Source organism: Sparus aurata, chromosome 9 (assembly GCF_900880675.1).
Source record: "Sparus aurata chromosome 9, fSpaAur1.1, whole genome shotgun sequence".
NCBI lineage: Eukaryota > Metazoa > Chordata > Actinopteri > Spariformes > Sparidae > Sparus > Sparus aurata.
In genome coordinates, this window is record NC_044195.1 from 18,717,333 (window position 1) to 18,738,682 (window position 21,350).

General features: G+C 40.1%; 3 protein-coding genes across 7 annotated transcripts in view; 2 read left to right on the forward strand and 1 right to left on the reverse strand.

Moving 5' to 3' along the window:
• The first annotated feature begins 426 nt into the window (after positions 1 to 426).
• cirsr (corepressor of RBPJ and splicing regulator) lies at positions 427 to 6,474 on the forward strand. 2 transcript variants are annotated; one of them, XM_030429253.1, is made up of 10 exons: positions 427 to 673; positions 1,711 to 1,805; positions 2,015 to 2,088; positions 2,252 to 2,265; positions 2,370 to 2,422; positions 2,518 to 2,566; positions 3,018 to 3,138; positions 4,276 to 4,382; positions 4,618 to 4,703; positions 5,290 to 6,474. In XM_030429253.1, exons 1-10 carry the CDS (start codon positions 602 to 604, stop codon positions 6,011 to 6,013), a joined length of 1,395 nt encoding a protein of 464 aa, XP_030285113.1. In that variant the 5' UTR covers positions 427 to 601; the 3' UTR covers positions 6,014 to 6,474. The 2 variants fall into 2 exon arrangements, with proteins under 2 accessions (XP_030285113.1, XP_030285114.1); XM_030429254.1 differs by lacking the exon at positions 427 to 673 and adding an exon at positions 958 to 1,093.
• Positions 6,475 to 8,244: 1,770 nt separating this feature from the next.
• sp9 (sp9 transcription factor) lies at positions 8,245 to 10,930 on the reverse strand. Its single transcript, XM_030429151.1, has 2 exons — positions 10,627 to 10,930; positions 8,245 to 10,113 (listed from the first exon to the last, which is right to left on the reverse strand). Exons 1-2 carry the CDS (start codon positions 10,645 to 10,647, stop codon positions 8,815 to 8,817), a joined length of 1,320 nt encoding a protein of 439 aa, XP_030285011.1. The 5' UTR covers positions 10,648 to 10,930; the 3' UTR covers positions 8,245 to 8,814.
• The window catches only part of LOC115588505 (obg-like ATPase 1), a 51,542-nt gene continuing 41,119 nt past the window's right edge, over positions 10,928 to 21,350 (forward strand). The window contains exons 1-4 of one of the 4 annotated variants that reach the window (XM_030429147.1): positions 10,931 to 11,094; positions 14,321 to 14,412; positions 19,357 to 19,500; positions 21,191 to 21,318. In XM_030429147.1, coding sequence (XP_030285007.1) covers positions 10,936 to 11,094; positions 14,321 to 14,412; positions 19,357 to 19,500; positions 21,191 to 21,318 — 523 coding nt within the window. In that variant the 5' untranslated portion in view covers positions 10,931 to 10,935. Of the gene's footprint in view, positions 11,095 to 14,045; positions 14,210 to 14,320; positions 14,413 to 19,356; positions 19,501 to 21,190; positions 21,319 to 21,350 lie in introns of those variants that run through there. The other 3 variants (XM_030429149.1, XM_030429148.1, XM_030429150.1) reach the window with 3 other exon arrangements.

Sequence of the window (21,350 nt, forward strand, 5' to 3'; positions counted from 1 at the left end):
CAAAAATGTAATCACACAGATGAGGGGTGTGGAAGCCCATTTCTGCAAGTTAAATAAAATAAAAAAGATAAAAACCTTAGTCCAACGTAAGTCATATTAACAGATAAAAAGTCAAAATAATGAAACAAACTAATAATTAGGATATAAAAAGACGAAATTAAGAGATTAAAATTCTTGATTATGTGCGGGAAAACTCATAATATTATGAGTTATATAATCGAAAATATGAGATTAATAAACATAACAATGCTGACTTTATTTTTGAATACCATAATGTCCGTTTGTTTTAATCCCGTTACGTCGATTTCTTTTAGATAAACTATGAAAATAATTTACCATGGGAATATTATTTTTTTAATCTTATTATTTTGCGTTAATGATTTTGACACCGATCAGCAGCTCCAGTTTAACACCAACATAGAACTGACTTCGCGCAGGCGGATGTGTTCGGTCCAGTCGGTGGCGGTAGTTTGTCTATACGCTGTTCGACAACAAACGAAGAAGAATTTGTTTACATGCGGGGAGGAAGCTACGCTAGCGACACTGTTAGCATACATTAACGTTACCGTGCCAACTCAGTTGGCGCAATAGGCTTTCAGCCATGGGGAAGTCATTTGCAAATTTCATGTGTAAGAAGGATTTTCATCCTGCGTCGAAGTCAAACATCAAAAAGGTAAGAGCTAGCTACAGATTGAGACTAGAGGACATCAGGCTAGTTGCTAGTTAGCCTTAGCAAGAGCTATCGCGATCCACTGTGATAGCTAGCTACTTTAGACCCCAGAGTTTCCGGCTTAATGTGTATTAATCATGATTGTTGACAGCACAGGTAAACAACATTGGTTGTTTGCACCGTTAAATTCTCTATGTAGTTATATGTAGTTCGGTTTTGAACAAAGCTGTTGCTCCAGGTAACCGTAGCTAATCCACAGGTAACCTACAATGTTAACTAGCTTTTATTAGCACACTTCTGTGTAGTTGGCTTTAGGTTGATACTGGAGTTAAATATTATGAGCAAGACCTCCTAGATTTTCAGGATTTGATTGATTTAAATCTATACATGTCAAAGCAAAAGACGACTAGCCATTGCCCTGTGGTAAGAGTGAGAAACTACAGCCTATAATTAAGTTTCTGTGGAGTAAAAATAATCAAAGACGATCATAAAAGTGCTCTGTGTTTTAATATTTTTGTACTATGTTAACTTTTGCCTGCTGTTCATATTTGCCAATTGATGTAATGAGGAGTATGGGATGTAATGTGGTTGTCTCTGTTGTTTGTAGATGTGACACTGTCGAATGACCACCTGAGTGTGTTTATGTTTGAATTGTTTAAATGTGAACTACCGAGGGACTAGCTCCTCGTGCAATATGATCGCTGTCAATATTACTGTACAAAACCCAAACCGATGCCCTCAGATTCACTTCACCATCACATTATTGTCACTAACTGAAGTCCAAGATTTGATGAAAGTCAAAGAAAATCAGCAAATCTTAATATTGGGAAGCTGAAACTCATTTTTGTTTGGGGTTTTTGAAAGATGATGATGATGATGCCGAAATAGATGTCAGCGATTGCATGCAGGGCTTCACAGGTGTTGATCGGACTTGTATCAAGCTAACACATGATAAATGTGTCGGTCCGTCAGGATAGTAAAGAAATGCAAAGTCAAGTAGAATTAGTTGTTTTAATCGCCTTTTTCTATTTATCTCACAGGTATGGATAGCAGAACAGAAACTGACTTTCGAGAAGACCAAGCAGGAGGAGCTCATGCAGGCGTATCTGAAAGAGCAGGACGTCTACAACAACAGGTTAGATAAATACTGCAGAGCACTGCTACACAATGAAACCATGCGTCCCCTATGAAACTGCTCTCTGAATAACTGATTTAATTTGTAGTCTTTTAATTTAATAATTAACCACACATGGATTCAATAATTCTAAATTCCAAAGACCAATGGACATTTTTTTAAGAGCTCTTCCCATTTGATAGTTCAACAGATTGTTTTCTTACTCCTAGGTTGTTGATGGGGGATGATCGTGTTAAAAATGGCCTCAATTTCATGTACGAGGCTCCACCTGGAGCATCCAAAGGTAAATTATTACAGTCGTCTTATCTGAGGGATTGTGATTCCTGCTGACTATTTGTTTACCACCAATGTCAGACACCAGGTTTTGGGCAGGTAATGGTTAATGTTTTAATATGTGTGTATTTGTTTCTCTTTTACTCTTTGCATAATTATCTTTTACACTGAAGAGGAAAAAAAAGAGGTAAGTGTGAGAAAAAGAAAAAAAACCCTTTATAATTCCACTCTGAGTATGGATTGAGCACAAACAATGTTTACACTCTAGAAGTCATAATGTTTGTTTTTCAGGAGGGGGAAGACGAGTACAAATTTGAGTGGCAGAAGACGGCTCCTCGAGAGAAGTAGTTGATTTTATTCGCAATGAAATTTTTCTGGCATGCTGTTCGGGGCTATTCCATCATTTTCATTCTTTTTATCCTCAATTTTCTTCATGTAGGTATGCAAAGGATGACATGAATATCAGAGATCAGCCATTTGGAATCCAGGTGTGTGATTTTTCTTTTGCTTTGAACATAAACTTTTTATTGCACTAGTGATACTCAACCATGGATGTGTCAAACAACTATTTATTTTTTCTCAGATTTTTGCTTTGTATCTTGTGAAATACTGACTACTTTCATCTGTCTTGGTCCCTGAAATTCTTTAAATAACACATAAAAGGAAAAGCCATGTTTGGTTGCATGTTTAATCTCAAACCATAACCTGTGACTTAAAGGTTACATGAGGACGGTGAGTTTTTACAAAAAAAATAGTTTAAAAATAAATCATATATGACAAGTTTTCCAAAATTAAACCACAGTCGAACACTTTTTAACAGAATATATTTTTTCCTTCCATAATTTGGTGATGCTATTATTAAACGATACAGAGAATGTTGTTTTGGTTAAATTATTATACTTCCATGATTCAGAGGAATGTCTGCTGTTAACTTCCCAGGTGCGCAACGTGAGATGCATCAAATGTCACAAATGGGGCCACGTGAACACAGACAGGGAGTGTCCTCTGTACGGACTGTCGGGTATCAATGCCAGCTCGGTGGCTCCGGAGGAGGCACCAGGTAATGTCCGTACAATAACTGTTCGACTGTTTCCCTGCAGTCTTCTGTGTGGAATTTTATCTATGGGATAACATGTCATTGTAATACATGTGAACAGGCCACAATGATTTTATATTTATATGACATTTTGATTTTGTTAAATTACACACGAATAATCGAAGAATGAATGCGAGCATCAGTAGATAAAAGAAATTGCAACTTTATGATATAAGTATTTGAATCACTCAAAATGAGAGCAGCAACAATCAATGAATTATTATCGTAGTTGTCAGCTATTAGATTAATCAGCAACTATTTTGATAATTGATCAGTTTTAGATTTCTTTGAGGGGAAGTCAAACTGAATATTTTCTGGATTCTTTGCTCCTCTCTGACAGTTAAATATCTATGAGTCATCTTGGGTCTCCGGGAAACACCGATTTTTCACCATTTTCTGGCATTTTATTAACCAAACAACTATTCAATTAAGCCAAGAAATTATGCAGAGATGAATAAAATGAAAATAACCATTAGTGGCAGTGGTGCAGCTTTAATGAATATATAGCTGAATATTTATATGTAGACATTTGACCTGCTGATATTTGGTTCAACCCCCAAAAACATATACATATATATTCAATATGAGTTGTCTATTCTGTTTGCTGAAATATAACCGTATATAGAAGAAGGAACAGGCGGATTATCTGTGCTGCTTGATATTTGTGACCAGTGAGTTAACTCCAGTCAGACACACTCTTCGCAGCAGCTACACCTACTGTATCTTTCCCCCCGGTTTCAGCTGGAGCTCCCGGGCTTGAGCTGATTCTGACTTCTGCAATCAGCGAGTTGAGTTGTAAAGTAATAATGTTTACCCTGGGAGAGTCCAGTCAGTGCATGGTGGTGTTGATGGTGGACTGCTGTAATGGTCCCCCTCCTGCGCCGACGGGAAAAAAAATGTAATTATTGTGTATTCTGATTCCCCTAACTGCTGCTTTGGCAGAGAATGATATTGTATGATTTGCTCAGCCGGAAGTGGAGTGAGTTGATTTGATGTCCCATTCTGTTAACAAAGCCGCCCCCTGAAATTCCCACTGTGGAGATAGTGGTTGGCAATGGTTTGACATCAATGGGACTCTGAGGCTGTGATTTGTGCTAACAGGTCCGTCGATGCACCCCTCGGAGTTAATGGCGGAGATGCGAAACAGTGGGTTTGCCTTGAAAAAATGTGTCCTTGGTAGGAATTCTACGGTTTGTGATCCATCGCAGGTAATTGTCTGTCTCGCACTCCCATCTTTGCACAAATAGGACAATGTATAGGAACACACACACCTTCAGAGAGAAAAGACCAGCTATGTCTGTAGAATATATATAAATACTGCAAATGGGCCAGTTATTTAGCTTTAGGGATGTACTTGCATATAGATTTGCTCCAATTTGCCTTCAAGAGTTGTATTTGTCTTCATATTTTAGTGCTGATTCAATGAGCTGTGCACTTTTACAGGATTATGTTGCCAGTGATGAAGAGGACGACCCCGAGGTGGAATTTCTGAAGTCATTATCGACCAAGCAAAAACAGAAGCTCCTCAGGTAAAAAGTGTAGCTCCATTTACAAATTCTTAAAGATCTCTATAAACTGATTTTTCTTTAGATGCCTAAACAAACTAAATAAACAGACAGAATGACAGAATAAACAAACTGATCTTAAAGGGATGTTTTTATGTGGTGGACCCTGCCACCTTTCTATCTTCAAACAGTGTTCTGTGGGCCTTATTTTCCTCTGAGAAAAGCTTGTTTTTTCAGTTATTGGAAAAAAAAATGTTTGTGTTTGTGTTGTTACCTCATTAATATTGCGAATATTAAAATTCTTTCTTGAAAACTACATAGTTCCCCTTTTTGATAAAGGAAAGCCTCAAGGAGTAAATGTGGTTGTTGACACCTAAATTAAATTATTTATTTATAACATTGTTTAAATATTTTTTAGCCTCATATAAATAAAGAAATCAGAGTGGATATCTCAAATGATCTGATGAATTATTTATGTTTTCTGATCGATGAATTTTGAAGCGGGTGATAAACATGCTTAAGTACTTTCTTGAAACTCTGCCGTGATTCCTTAACATAATTATGCTAAAGTCGTGTTGGATGATGTTAATTAGATGTTTGTGTTATACAGAAAACTCGACCGTCTGGAAAAACAGAAGGCCAAGAAGAAGAAGAGCAAAAAACAAAAGAAGAAAAGCAAAAGAAAGCACAAGAAAAAGCCTGAAAGTAGTGACAGCTCGAGTGACTCCTCCAGCAGCAGCAGCAGCAGCAGCAGTAGTAGCAGTGGCAGTGATAGTGGCTCGGATTCAGACAGCCAGGGCAAGTTCAAGAGCCAGAAGAAAAAGAAGAACAAGAAAAAAGATCCCTGTCGGGATAACAGCTCTAAGAGCGAGCGGCGAGTCAAGAGTCAAAAGGCCTCCTCTCATAGAAGCGGGTCACGGAGCCCTCACACTAGACACAAGCGGCCCGAAGAGGAGTCCGGAGATTACAAGCAAACAAGGACAGAGAGGGGAAGGAGCGGGAGTCGACATCGCAGCCCGAAGAACAAGAAGGAGCCGGAGGGAGGTCACGAGAGAAGGAGACGCAACAGCGGGGACAGGCAGAGACCTGGCAGCTCCAAGTCTGCCATGGACAGAAGTAGGAGCCGCGAGAGAGGCAGGGAGGACAGAGGTAAAGACAGGCATCACAGCAGAGATGGGGAGAGGAACAGAAGCAGCACAGATGGAAAGAGAGGCAGAACAGCAGATGGGAGGAGCAGAAGCAGGGAGAGGAGGAAGGAAAGAGAGGGCAGGGGACGGAGCCGGAGCAGAGAGAGAGGAGAGAGGAGTCAAGACGGAGCGAAAAGGAGACACTGATGGCAAATATTGACAGAACGTGTGAAATGTTTTGGAAGGTTTTCTGTCATGTGTCGTCTCTGTAGTCACAATATGTAAAAACTGCATATGTTGTGCGCTGGTCTCCTTTCCTCCAGCAGAGGGAGGCAGTGCACAGAAGATCTGTGGCCGCAGCTCGCTGCTGTCTGGTGTTGTCCTGCACCCACTGTATGAAAGGCTCTAAATTAATTGATTACCATTAGAAGCAATTTGCAGCTGTGATCCGTTGATGGGAAAATGTTGGACTCATTTTAATGGTCACTTGGCCACGAGAAAGAGGATTTCTGTGGCTGCAGTTTTTTTTTTTTGTTTAGTTTTTTTCGATTATTTTAATCATTGTATCTTTTTAAAATACGACATTGTTCGCCGTAATGCTTGTTGATTCCTGAGGAGAAAAAAAATCAGGACTTTTTGTTTTCTGATTAAATGTTTAACCATCTCAATTTATTGTGTTTTTTTTAATTTTTATTTTTTTATTGCCGAAATGAAAGAAACGAATGACAGCAGATCGAAACAGAGATGTGGATTTATTCTGTTGATTGATCACCGTCACTTGTCTTTAAGCCCTGGACACTTTTGCATAAGCTAATCTGTTTTTTAAATAATATTTATACAATTTTCAGGTCATAAATTTTCCCTTAATGATCAGACATAATGTGCACGTTTCCTCGAAGCTGTGAAATACGACCTGCTGGGCTTTTCTCTTTTTTTTAAGGGCATCAATCCAACACAAAACAAATATGATTCCTGTCCAAATATACGGCGTTTGAACGGAGCCAACACCGGAATCCAAACAAAAGCAACCAATGGCGCCAACAGGAGGAAAAAAATCAACTATATTTTATTTTTTTAAGCATTGCAAGTGTTTATATTTTACACGGGAAAAATATGTTGAATTTGCATTATCATATTTGAAACCATCTGACTAAATTGGACATTTCTTTCTTCTTTTTTATTAATTTTTAGACCACATTACATTTTTATTCATTGTCTCAGAAATTTTAAATCGAAAAACATTTTTGCTATAATTTAAAGAATGTTTATTTTTATTCATTTTTTACCTAAAAACATATTTCCTTCTCTCTCTCTCTCTCTCTCTCTGTCTCTCTCTCTCTCTCTCTCTGTGTGTGTCTCTCTCTCTCTCCTACATTTCCACATGTCTCCTGTCAAGTGTTGCTTCTGGCTTTATATTTAGATGAAAAAGTCAAATTGGCGATCTAATTTGCTAGTTTTCACTCTCTGGCCGTTTTTCCTCGAAGCCGCTGTTGCACAAAAGGAAATGAAAATAATTTCCCTCTATTGCCTTCTGGTCAATTTAACATCCTCTTCAAAAAAAAAAAAAAGGAGAGGGGTGTCTGGGTGAGATGCTTTTCCCTGACGTATTCCCAGTCCCGGACTCACGCTGTAATTATTCCCCGGCTCTCTCTTTTGAGAGTCGGACGCTGCACTGGGTACGCACAAAGAAGTCAGAGAGCATCCTTGAACCCTTTCAGAGCGAGGCCCACTGATATTCAAATAACGCGCAGACACCGTTTGACTGCGCCGAGCGGAGAGCATTTCAAATTCGGGGGCATTTGCATGTGACTCTTTGCCCCCTTTTCTTTTCTCTTAAAGTTTGAAAAAAAGGGGGAAAAAAAACTGTTTCCCATAACATCTATGTGGTTTTTTTGGCCAAAAAAAGAAGAAGAGGAGGAGAAAAGAAGAAGCCACATCCTTATTCTCGCTCCATCGATTGGTATGCAAATGAAAGCAGTTAATTTGGACAATTAGAATAAATATCCAGGGACCTTTTGTCGTCACACCCCCCCCCCCCCCCCCCCCCCCCCCCCTCTCGGAAAAGCCCCCCGATAAAGTGAAACTGAACAAAAGATGTCTCGGAGATTAATTAGATATTTGATAAGACACGAATCCCTAATCGCAAATACAAGACACATGGGGCTGCGATGTGCTCCAAGTCATAATTAATAGCATTTAACAAGATTTTCATTTGGGCATGAAATGTTTTTTTCCGGGGCATTAAACATTGATTTATTCCGTGGAGTGGAAAAGTTAAGGTGTTGTAGGTGATTTAAAAAAAAAAAAGATAGCCACGCTTTTTGAAAATAAAAATTCTAAATTAAATAAAACAATTTTTCAAATTCAAATTTAACACACAAAAAACGAGAAAATATAAGCTCTACATCACACAGTCACAGCCTCTGTTTTTTTTTTCCATGATGTTTTAATTACGATAAAATGAAAGTCTTATACGTGTGACTTTATACAGGTAAACATTTATATATAGATATTTTTTTTTTTAGCAAAGAAATAAAATGGTTAACCAAAGAGTTGAAAAAAAAGCTGTGCACATACATTATCCACAAAGTGCGTCGAAAGTAAACTCCCTGATTTCCAGGATACCAACACGAATAAAACAATCATAGCCTAACATTTACATGAAAATAACACAGAGTTTAGTCGTCAATATACAAGAGGTGACTCACATTGTCCAAACCCAAAGTTCAACAGGTTTTTTTTGTCGCGTAACCTTTTCATGGCAAACATTTCATTTTTCAAAAATCCCCCGGAGGCCCGCAGTAACCCAGTCTGCTCGCTTTAGATGGATTTACGCATGAGATACTCGCTACGTCTGCATGTGGAGAATATATATTTTTTTCAGGTTGTTAGACTTTGCAATCGCTTCTTGAAATATTTTCTCCTTTTTTTTTTATTGTCCGTCAGATAAGACCCGTTTTTGTTGCTGTGCAGTTTGTTTTGTTTCGTTTGATTCTGGTTGTGATTTTTCAGGGCTCGTCGTGAGGAGACGGATCCTTTACAGCGATTCTGGGGTTTACCCCCTCCAAAATAAGTTCTGGCGACTCGGACCTCGGGGTCTCCAGGTTGCTGGTGTCGGTGTCGCTGTCGCTGCCCTTTTTGCCTCCCCCGCCGGCCGTGTGCGTTTTGATGTGCTTGCTCAAATGGTCACTCCGCATAAAGCGCTTGTTGCACACCGGGCAAGCAAACCGTTTCTCGCCGGTGTGGGTGCGCAGGTGTCTCTGGAGCTCATCGGACCGAGTGAACCTTTTGCCACAGAAAAGCCAGTTGCAGACAAAAGGCCGCTCGCCGGTGTGCCACCTCAAGTGCGCCTTGAGGTGAGACGTCTTCCCGTACACTTTACCGCAGCCGGGAATGTGGCAGCTGTGCAGTCCCTTTCTCCGCAGGCTGGCCCCGGCGGGTCCCAGCCGCTCAGCCTCCTGACAGTTCGGGCAGTCACATGTTGCTCTGCCGGAGTACCGCCGGGACGACCTCGAGGAGCTACTTATTCCTGAACTGCCCCCAGAAATCATGGCGTTGGCGGCAGAAGCGTCTGTGTACGTGGGGATGACCGTTTTGAAGCCGTCCTGCGTTAACAGGTGCTGGCTGGTGGACAGTAGATGAGACGCGGACGGGCTGATTCCAGTGGAGCTGAACGCCGAGTGCGTCAGCGAGGAGAAGTCCGGGTTGTAGCCACTCAGCTGGGAGTGGATGGCTTGAGGCGTGCCGGAGTGCAGTGAGGTCTGGAGGGTGCCCGCGGGGTTCTGGACGTCGAGCCACGAGCCGGGGTTAGTGTGGACGTCCCACCACGAGGACGCACCGTTGGCGACGTCTCCAGAGATGGTCGAGTGGAAGCCGGACTTGTACCACGACTCGTACGGGTGCGCCATGCCCACCCGCGGGTACAGAGTCTCTGCCGATGTGTGGACTTTGGAGATAAACGCCGACTGCCCAGCCTCTTGGGACGCGACGCTGGCAGAGTTGGAGAACAGACCGCTGTACTCTGTGGAAAAGGCGGACGAGGTCGGGGAGGTGGAGGCTAAGCAAAAGGCGCTGTTGGAGGTGCCACTGGTCGGCGTTAGTCCTGTCGACGCGCGGCTCGTTGCTACCGTGAAGCCGGGCAGACTGGATCCCAAGTTGCAGCTGGAGGAGGATCTCTTCCACGGGTGAAATCCACCTTTGGAGAAAGCGCTCGAGTCAGGTAGAGTTGTAAGAGGACTGGTGTTACCAATTTTGTTGCATGTTGCAGCCAGCATCGCTAGAGGTGTAGTTCCAAACCGTGGCTCTTCCTGTAAACACACACACACACACACACACACACACACACACACACACACACACACACACACAGGAGTTGGATTTGAAACAAGCAGCAACAGATAGTGAGAAACAACAAGTAAATTCTAACATCTGTAATGATTAAAAGGTCTAATTCGAGCTGAGATCAGTGTTTGGAGAGATGGCATTAATACAAATAAATAAATAACCTAAAAGTAAAAGTATTATTTGTTTTACAAACTTTATCACCGTATGAATGCGTCTCAGATATCTTCTGCTGGGAAGAATACGAAAGTTTGGTCGGCTCTGCTTTATCGGCATTTAACGGTTCATTTTTTTTCATAATAAAAACCAGCCGAGACGAGCACAGCAGAGGAGACTAACACAGCGACAAACCCTCACTACAAAAAACTTGAAAGCAAGCGTGTTCGTGCGGGCAGGATACACTTACATGTCGCACAGAAAAGCAGCCTGCAACAACTTTTACGCACAACTTTGGCGCACAAATCCAAAGCGAGACTCACCCCAAGTATAGACGTAGCCATATCCAGGGTCTGTGCTGTGAGGAGACTGTTCGCGATGTCAGTGCTGCGCGGCCGCTCCAATATGTTGTTGTTTTTTTGACTCGGACTCACCGTGTCTGACTCGGGTCACACGGTTTCTTTCTTGGCTCGCAGCTCCCAGCACTACCTAGTTGTAGAAGAGCGTGTTCTTTGAAGTACAGCTGGCGAGGACGCGCAGCCAATCTCGTGGCCGCATTGGTGGCCGGGGATTAAGTCAGCCAATGAGAGCCCCGACCGCAGACAGAAACACCAAAAACCCCGCCGTCAATCATGTGCTGTGCAGCCTCTGCCTCAGACTGTCATACAAGACACGATTTGGTATTTTCTTTTTTTTTTAATGCATACAGTTATTTTTATGTATACTCACACGAAGGCTCAATGTCTCCTTTTCATTGCAGAACTGAGTTCACACGTCAGTTCTCCCGAGAGGTAAGCCGTTTTCGGTCGTTTTTTTACAGCGTTTGTGGATTGTGGTGAAAGTGTGTGCTTCCATGTGTCCCCTTTCTGATATTTCAGTATCCAGATCATGCGCAACACGTCATTGAGAAATAGTTAAGCACAGAGTCTCCTGAACAATGTGAGGGACGCTGCTGCTGCTGCTGCTGCTGATGGCTTTATTAAAAGTGTGTGTAGTCAGCCGGTGCGCGCTGCTGTGCGTTATTCCGCCAGCTGATGTTATGTGTGTGTGTGTATATATATATATATATATATATATATATATATATATATATATATATATATATATATATATATATATATATATATATATATATATATATATATATATGTATATACATATCATATCTATACAGTGTCCTTTAACATTTTTTTAAAAGTGCTAGTGTTAATTTTTGAAAATCAGAGATGGAGACGTTTAGAGGAGAACGCATGAGCTGCCTTGATACATGACGAAAAACCAGATCTGGCCTCGTAATCGATCAATTAACGGACACTTTGTTTACCTCCAGCCAAAAAAGGTCCACACGCGTCCTGCGCCCCCTTGCTCGCGCGCGGCCGTCTCCTACCACCCACCGACCCACCCACCTCCAACCCCTCCACCTCCCCCTCCTCTCACTTGTTGGGGGTGGGGGGGATGCAGGTGAGGGGTTAATTAATAATGACAGCTTGCTTTGGACGTGTTTTTTTTTTTTTTTCAAATAGACAAGTATTTTATAGGCGCATGCAAAAAAAGAAAGAAAGAAAGAAAGTTTGAGCGTCCTGCGGGACACCTGACTGCTGTGAGGCCGCCAGTCAGCTCCACCAGGAGCCCCGGTGGCGTTAAAACGCGATGCCAGCCTAATCACTCGTTTCATTAAAATCATGCACAATTAAGATGATGTCGGTTTCAACAATTCTCTCCAAAAAACTCGCGACTCTTGCTTCTTCTTCTTCTTTTTTTCTGTTAATATCAAAACTCAGTTCAGTCCATGGCTTGTTAAAAGCGCCCGGGGAGGTTTTAATGGCACAATGTAAAATTGACCTGCTCTGACGTGAATCATCATCCCTTATTTTAAAAGTTAAAGCAATTTTCCCCCCTTAGAGAAAAGGCTCGACCGAAAGATGTGCATTACAGTATTCAAAATGGGGCAAATAACGCACCATTATAGTGTGAATGCTGCCAGTCAATTTGTTCAAATACTCCTTTTTTTCTCTTTTCTTATTGTTGCGTTTAAACCCCACCTTTGGATGGATGAATAAAAATCAGTCTCATCAAATACCGAGCGCCGCCGAGAAAATGGAATCATTTCTGCAATCATGACAATTTATCAGAGTGCTGTTAACAGTATTAAATCTCTATTCCCGCGTAAACAAAGTTGATTGTCGCCATAGAAGTCGAATTAATTCGAGCGTTAAATAAAAAAAAAATGAGCGCAGTGTTGTGGACGTTTCTTTTCATTATATTCTAATAACAGAAAAATTAGACAATAGATAGATAGCTTCTTTCTTATATTAATATTAATAATAAATATATGTTACACTCCTTTGTCCATTTGTCAAATTGTTAATATTACTGTGCACATGGTTATGTGTGTGTCTTCATGAGGAGCACTGTGGCCGTTCACACTGGAATAATGATGCTGGAGTCCTAACAAAGAAATCTACATGAGAATCTTCACGCTCCAGTAAATACACTGCTCCATTTTTAAAAAAATTATATATTTATCTTGCCATGAATTTAAATAGAAGGAAATGTATTTGTCTCAGCAATAATAAAAATAAAGTGATTTTTCAGATGTTTGCTTGGGACAAAAGCAAGAGGGAACATGATCCTGCCTTGTCATTCAAGTGAGAATTTTTTTGAGTTGAATCTGTAATTCTGGACTCCATTCGGGTGCACTTCTCTGTGGCAATTAGGAGCCTATTACAAGCCATTAGATTGATCAATGTACCTTAAACAATGGGAATGATTTATTTGGTCGAACAAAACGCTCTGCGTCTATTGTGATGAGTCTAAGTGGGGGTGCATCCATCAACAAAAGATAAATGATTAATTCAGACCTATTCATTTGAATTCTTTTGACAAAAGCCGGCCCCACTTGCCTCAAATCCAGATTATTAGAGCCTCATTTTCTGCGTGTTAAACCAGACAGGCTGCTGGATTGGGGCGATGGTGTTTTTCGGTTGTGCCCCTGTGTGCTTTAATTTGTATTTCTGCTGAGGGAAGTTTATTTGAGGACATTTAGCTAATTGTTGTAATTTCGTGTGCTCGTGTGGCTACACCTGTTTCTCCCAGAGGGGGCTGGAGGAAACTATGAGTGCAAGGATGTTACACTTGCTCATGAAGATGTTCTCAAGATGGATATCATCCTTTTTTTTTTTTTTTTAACAGATATGTTTGGGTTGTGACATTTGTTTTGTTCCCTTGAAAAAATGAAAACACTATGATAGCAAGCAGTATCTATTCTTTAGTTTGTCATGGTTGGCTTTAAATGACAATGTCTGTGTCTCGCCTGCCATTTCATAACCTGCACTTTAGGTCTTTGTTCATTTTGTTGCCAGGTAAATGGAACAGTACATTTAAGCGCACTGTGAAATAAACTGCTCAACAATAAGAATTTATTGCCGTAGGAAGTGGATAAGCTATAAAAACAAGGGTGAATGGCCAGATTGCTGGGACCTGTCAGTATAGAGACACAACTTGTGGATGTCCTCAGTTACTGTCAAGACGGATGATTCAAATGTTAATAGAAAGCAGGCAGCTGCTGACAACACAGTCAACCCTCTGATAAATCCAACAGGTCTGTGTAGGACTGATCTCACGGCAGCTCATCAACCTGAATCAATGGTATCGACAGCTAAATTTGGAAGCACAGGTCAGCCTGCCCGCTCCACAGTGTCAACTTTCATTTCCAGAGGCTGCATGTTCTATTTTGAGCACGGCGAGCCAGTCCGAGTGCAGTCGCCTGGTTTCATTCGAGGACTTTACAGTAGCCTAGCACGTTTTCTGTCAATGAATGTGTGTTTTCTTTCCCCCCTCTGAGTTTGTTGTGGAAGTCGGCAAAAAAAAAAAAAAAGTTAGGCGTGGGAAATGGCTCCGAAGAAGGTGCACTTCATGGGGAACGGCTCCACATTCAATAATTGGCATGTGTTGTAGATTATGTAATGGCACAAGTGCTGGTTGTGACTGCAGACATTTCCACATTGTCTTTATCAGGGAAAGGGAGATGATGGACTGAAGGCACCACCGCTGATTGGAAGGTTCGGCACCTCGCTGAAAATAGGAATTGTTGGCCTTCCCAACGTTGGGTAAGTGAAAGGTTTTTTATTTGTCTTCTTGCCTTTCACATGTACACACACCAACATGTTCTCTGCTCACATCGGAACTATGTCTGCCTTCCATGATACCATAAATGTAAATGAATGTAAGGCAGGATGTAAGCTGAGAACAGCAGAATGCACCACCAAAGAGAGGAATCGGACATAAAGATTATGTGAATTTAGATATACTGTCCAGACAGCTTCGGACTTTAATCAAATCTTTGTCCAGTTTTTCACCTTCTGCACCAACTCTTCATAGTGAAACAAACAAAATATGCATGATGTGCAGGATTTAAGCAAGAAAGCCTCAAAAAAGCCTTCTTTCTTAAATGAGAAAGACGTTGGTGGAAAGTATTTGAGTGTTAGTTTACAACCCAAGGAGTGTCCCTGAGGGTGTTAAGTGTCTGTAACCATGTGTGCCCCCACCGGGCGAGAATCAAATCCTACCAGAGCTTTTCATCCCACATCTTAACTTTCTGTCTAAATAAAAGTGTGAGAACTGCTCAAGCTTCTACAAAATGCTTCAAACACTACGTACAGCTTGTTTTTTTTTTACAACAGTGTTGTACCAGATATGTTTTAATGATTGGGGGCTTGAAAATAGTTATCTTACATCAGAAGTCAAAGTTTTAATGAAACAGATAATCAGATAATTTTACAACATACCACGATATACATTCTGTATTGTACCCTTGAATTTATGAATGCAGGGTTTTGTTATTGCAATAGTGTGTTTTCAATGAGAGGAAACAGTTCATGTTATCGATGAGAATGTGTCACGATTCATTTGTATTTGAATAAAACTGAATGACAGCAAGCAAATATTAACCCACCACACTATTATGCAGACAAAGACTGAAATCTGTAACAATCCCTGTAGTCCATTTGTTTTAAATACCCACTTATCATTCATCATGGCAAGCACAGGTCAAAGGTCACGGTACATCCCAGACAGCTCTCCGGTTAATAACGGTGAGACAGCAAGTCAAGTCAATTTTATTTATATTGTCCAAAATCACAAATCTTCTTTTACTTCTGATTTTCAGGAAAGAAAGCAGAATAATAAGCCCTTTGGCCTGAACTTGAAGATTTTACAATTTCTAATACTTTCCATAAGAAAGGGGAGTTCTTCTTTACACATCAGAAATTAGTTCACAGTATTTCTTTCTCTTCTCCATGTCTCTGCGCGTATACAAGGACCAGGCTCCACAGAACATCATACTAAATTCTGTATAGTGTAAGAAAAAGGTTTTACTCACAGAAAGGCGAAAACAGGTGTGATCATTTGTCAAAAATCTAAATAAATACAGAAGGAGGGCAATAAAAATCAATGTGAGTCTCGCTGAGAAGTATGGAGGTAACCCACAATCCCAAAGTGAAGCACACAAACACAGGAATAAAACCACCACATGAAATACATTTTTGAGGAAACTTGCGCTTGCACTTCCGCTTTGCACCATGTCACTCTGACAAGATTACTCCACCTTTAGGATTTCAACATGACTATTTGTTGTGTGAAAGAGCTCCCATTCTTCAGGTACAGTTGGTGCCTGTAGCACTTCCTTTGAAATAATTAAGTGGGAAACCTTTCTGCAGTCTCAGATTAATTGTATTTCACGGTACTGAAAAGGAAAAAAAAAACAAAACAACATAGATAGTCTTAGAACTAAATGTCACGGAAGAAAGGTGCAGCATCATAAAAGTCCTCCGTCGTGTCATTATGTATTCTTTGTGAGTGAGCTCATCTCGTCATTTTAAACGAGAATAGTTCTAATGTGCGAGAGATGCTTTGGGGTGTTGCAATTAATCTTTTGTGGCTAACTCAAAACTCTTCAGCACAATGACCTGAAGAAAGGCAAACTTAAACATCGCAGGTTTTGATGGGACATTAAGGTTATTGTCCTGGATTACAGATATTGTGTCAGTGTAGCTGTACACAGGCTAAAGTTATTTTTTTTACTCAAGTAATTATATTTCAGATACTAAATATTGATGATAAGATGAGAATAAAAACTCTTTAGAGTTCCAACTCTGGACTGAGCAGTGTTTTCATTTCTTACCATAGCAAAAAAACACAATTTCTCCCTGGTGAAAGCAGTAGAACTCATTGAGGTTGTGGCCTGCCATACTACATTTGTGTCAAAGAACAATGTGTTCACCCTCCTATGGTTTCTTCATGACTGAACCATGTTCAGATGCCAGCCTGCTGTTATTTGGGCATAACTGACACATGGGAAACCTAAGAGCGTGATTCAGCCAACCTTGCAGCTATTTACACCAGAGCACATGTTGTATTTACTGCTGTGCTCTCTGCTCAGAGGCACGATAAAGTTTAGTCTTGTCCATTTAACCCTTTATTGGGACTATACAGTATATAACCTAAATGCCACAAGTCACTCTTATAGCTCTATATGAAAACAAAGGTACCTTTCTTTTTGCCATCAGCTCAGCTCTGCTTCATGAAACTCACTCTGTGTTAATGTAGCAGTCGTAGATTAAGAGGCTGAAATGAACAATTAATCTCAAGATAATTACGTCTTGAATCTTGTGAATCTCTATTAATCTCAAAGTCCCCAGAGCCCTATTTAATAATGTTTAATAAGTCAAAATGCACAAAAAAAATGTCCCAAATGTGTGTGAGGATATATATATACGTTTTCCACAGACATACAAAACTCTTCATTTAATTTTACATTAATTTATTTGGAGTGAATAGACCGTGGGAAACAATCTGACAGTGTCTTTATGAAACTGAATTAGGCAGCTTGCATGAACCGAGATGATTAGGATTAATGAGCCATTCAGCCAGGAAGCAAATAATCGAGAATCTTCCGATATTGTCATAATACATATATCAACCATCACATGAGTCATGTAAGATGACTGTTGGGAGCCCACTCTGCTCTCTGACCCCATTTGATGAGCAGGAAAATGTGTGATTACAGACTGATTTGCCAAATCACACGTTTAAATTATGTGTGCATTGACCGGACAGTTCTTTTCTTCCTCATCTTCTGTCTTAAAGCTGCTATACCCAACTCACATTTTTGGTGGATTCTGGCCGCCCCTGTGGACGAAAGCAGCATGAACACTCCCACCTCCTATAGATCTTGATCTGTACCACCAGACTACATCACAGCTTTTTTTCTTCAGGCTATGAAACTCCTCTTCTAACTTATCCTACCTGGGTATCAACAGGCATTAAGTATAACTGTAATAACTATATAGTCTTAGCCAACCTTCTTGCTGATTGTCTAGTTTTCTTATGTAGGTCTCTTTGAGGCATCAGTATTAAACTTAGACTGTTTTTAATGACCGTTAAACGTTCCTTGTAGTACGCTTAACTTTTCTACTCTGCTCTTAATTCAACAAAGGGAAAAATATCTCTTTATCTCCAACTCTCTGGTAAAAGAATTGACAGATTTTTATCTAACATTTATTTTTGTTCTTAATGCTATATCGTGGGCAACTGGACGTGTTTCAGTTTCATGGAGATGTTTCATCTCTCATCCAAGAGGCTTCTTCAGTTCTAACTAACTGGAGGGGAGTTGCAGGCTTTTAAACTCTGTGTGGGTGTGCTATAAACCACACAGAGTTTAAAAGCCTGCAACCCCCCTATAACAAGGTTTCAGTTGTTTTGGTGAACATTAAACGAGACGTAATTTATGTAAATGTTGGACGTGTAGTCTTTTTAATTACGTACGTAGACTCAGGTTTTATGACAAACTGCAAAATACGCACCTGCTAAAATGATCCTTACTTGTATTTTGAAATGCAACCATGTATTCCTTATAATAAGCTTATCATAAAATGACAAAAAAAGAGTCAGATAGACCCATTTGCCCTCAAAAGATCAACATTTTACATAATCTGCAATTCTTATCTTGCAGTATCTATAGTTGGAGGTTAAATTAAGGCATATTTCTTACTTTTGATTCGACACGGATCAACTTGATTATCAATTTAAAAATAATAGATTTGTGAAATAACTTTAGCTCCAGTTGTTAGCTCTTTTTGGGGCTTTCACCTGTTCCTTAGTCTTAATTGAGTATGGAACCTTTGTCACATGATAGGACAATAGATTTGTAATGTGTTTAACAACACATATCTGGTCTACGTCTTGCCTCGCTATAAGAATGCGTTTCCACCAACCACCAGTGAAAAAAACACACAAAAGTCTCACCTGTAACCTCAATATATGTCACCTTTCCCCCTACTGACCAGGATTTTATGCTGTAATTAGCATGTTGCTAAGTGATTTGCTGTGCAATTGTTCTTATCATGAAGAGCATTTTTATACCTGATGATGGTTGAAGTGTTACTGTGGATTATCTTTCTTTTTTCCCCCCAAGGTGACCCAACAACAGCCTTCAAGTACACGTTAGAGAAACAACCCAGCTTTATACAAGGAATTAATGCCTGCTCTTTAGCAATCTTGAGCAATTTCATGCCTATAGGACTTAGCAAACAATCATTTCAATGTGAAGCACCGAGTGAGGGGATAAAGATGGAAAGTCCTGGATTATAGTGAACTGCCATGCCATTATTACTCTTAGACACTTGCCATTGTCTGTAGATTTTGAAGTACACTTGAGCTGCTTGTGCCATGGAAAATAAATCTCTCCCTGGTCACAACATGGGGCGGCGTTTGGCTGATCCCGTTCGACAGCTGAGATCTATCAGAAAATGTAATTTGCCCCTCGATTCCATGTGCAATTGATCTATTATGGGATTATCTGACCTTGTAATTGGACGTAATATTTTTTTTGTATTCAAATAATCAATCTATTAGAGTAAGCCTTTTGCTTTTAGTGCCGAAAAAATACAATTTTGCATAATTTACTAGTATTTCAGGATCATACTACCAGACAGTCTCGCTCTGCACACCAGTCGTTTCACACGGATTGGCCTCAATGCTGTTTTTATTTTCAGGAAGTCAACCTTTTTCAATGTGCTGACAAAGAGTCAGGCTGCAGCTGAAAATTTCCCCTTCTGCACCATTGACCCAAATGAAAGCAGAGTGCCCATTCCAGATGAACGCTATGATTTCCTCTGCCAATTCCACAAACCTGCCAGGTATGGGGTCACATCGTTCACCTATTATTCACACTTCAGATCTGTAGTCTCTGACGCTCTTCTTGCTATTGGTATGAGAAAACATATAACAATGTTGTTGACATGTAGCTGCCAGTATTCTGTCTGGTGTATGATTGCTGCTCTACTCCGAGGTTTTCTGTTGACGAGAAAGGCTGAAATGTCTGAAACCTCCAACACCTGGTTATCATACACATTTGTATCGGCTGTTAAAGCAGGATGAATTCAGATTTGCTGTGCTATACTGACAAATTAATGGCGAAATTCTGAATGACAGGACATGGAAAGTTGAATAGCACACAGCATTTCCGTGCATGAATTCTTTGCATGAGAGCTGAATCTCCTGCTTTTTAAAGAATAGTATGGATCTCAGGAACATACTTGTTCTGTCCTTTTTATGTTCTTTACTGCGACTTAAACAAATGAAAAACAGATGCAACCGCTATTAATAAATAATACACCAGTAACCATCAAAATAAAACATATTTGTGCAAGAAAATGCAATTTTCTACGATAACAACCTTAGGCAGGGTGACATGTTCCTTACCTACCATCAACATGGACATTGTAGTTATTTGGAAATGTGTTTTATGCGCTACTGAAAATAGTCCCCAACAAATGGGCTATTTACTATAATATATAATAACACCAAGCATTTCTACTAAGATGTCCACTTAAGTTATGTTTTGTTTTAAGGCCATCGTTTGAGGTAGTTTTCCATTAGAATATATATGTTTCTCCACTACTTTATGTATACATGTTGTATGTATATTTGGGAGCAAGCTGTTAAACTAACCATTTCCCTGCCCTTTAATGCAACAACATGCAACGAGCTCTTCTTTGATGGTCCCATTTCCAACATTGGGAAGTTGTTCTTCTGACTTTGGTGTGTTAATGAGCTTTTTCGTTGTAATGTGGAGACAAGATGAACGCTATGACAAAGATGTGTTGTATTTCATTGCTCAGAGCTTTTAAACAACATGTCAATAGCTGTTTGAAGTTTAAAGCTGTATATTAACAACCCAATTGCTGGAATAAATGCAGGTAAACTTTGTGTTTCTTTATGTCAAATTTTCAATTTCATGTTGTGACAATGACTGTGTTTATAGTCTGGTTAAGTTTTATGCACAAAACCACTTGGTTAGGGTTTGGAAAATGTCATAGTTTGGCCTACCTGGTTACCTGGTTTTGTCACCGCATATTTGGCTGGAAATTTTCCTATCGATAACTTTGCTCAATAACAAAGATCATGTTAAATGTTAGGTTCAAAGATCATGTGCAAGTACAACCTAATACAATACCAGCACACAAAAATTATTAAAAGGATTCTAAACAAACATTAAGTTTTGTCTGCTGTGCCTCTTTATGAACAATGTTCAGTTGGTAAGTTGAATACCAGAATGTTCCCTGTCCTCGGTACGTGGCATTCACGTGAATTCCCCCTGTCGAGAACTCATTTTCCAATTATTCTGACACCACTTGCACACAATAAAACTCAATAAATAATGGAGTTTAATCAGGATTTATCTGAAAAAACAAGTAACGTTTTATAGGAACTGTTTGATTTTACCGTTTGATTGTAGGACAATACACGCAGTTGTAGTTTTTGTTAAGATGATATTGATGATGTTTAAAGTCTTCAATTAATTACCCTTTGTACTTTTACTTCCAGCAAAGTCCCAGCGTTCCTTAATGTCGTTGACATTGCTGGCCTGGTTAAAGGGGCTCATGCTGGTCAAGGCCTGGGAAATGCCTTCCTCTCCCATATCAGCGCCTGTGACGGCATCTTCCACATGACACGTGAGTCACAGGTTGATGATTTCTTTCCCTCA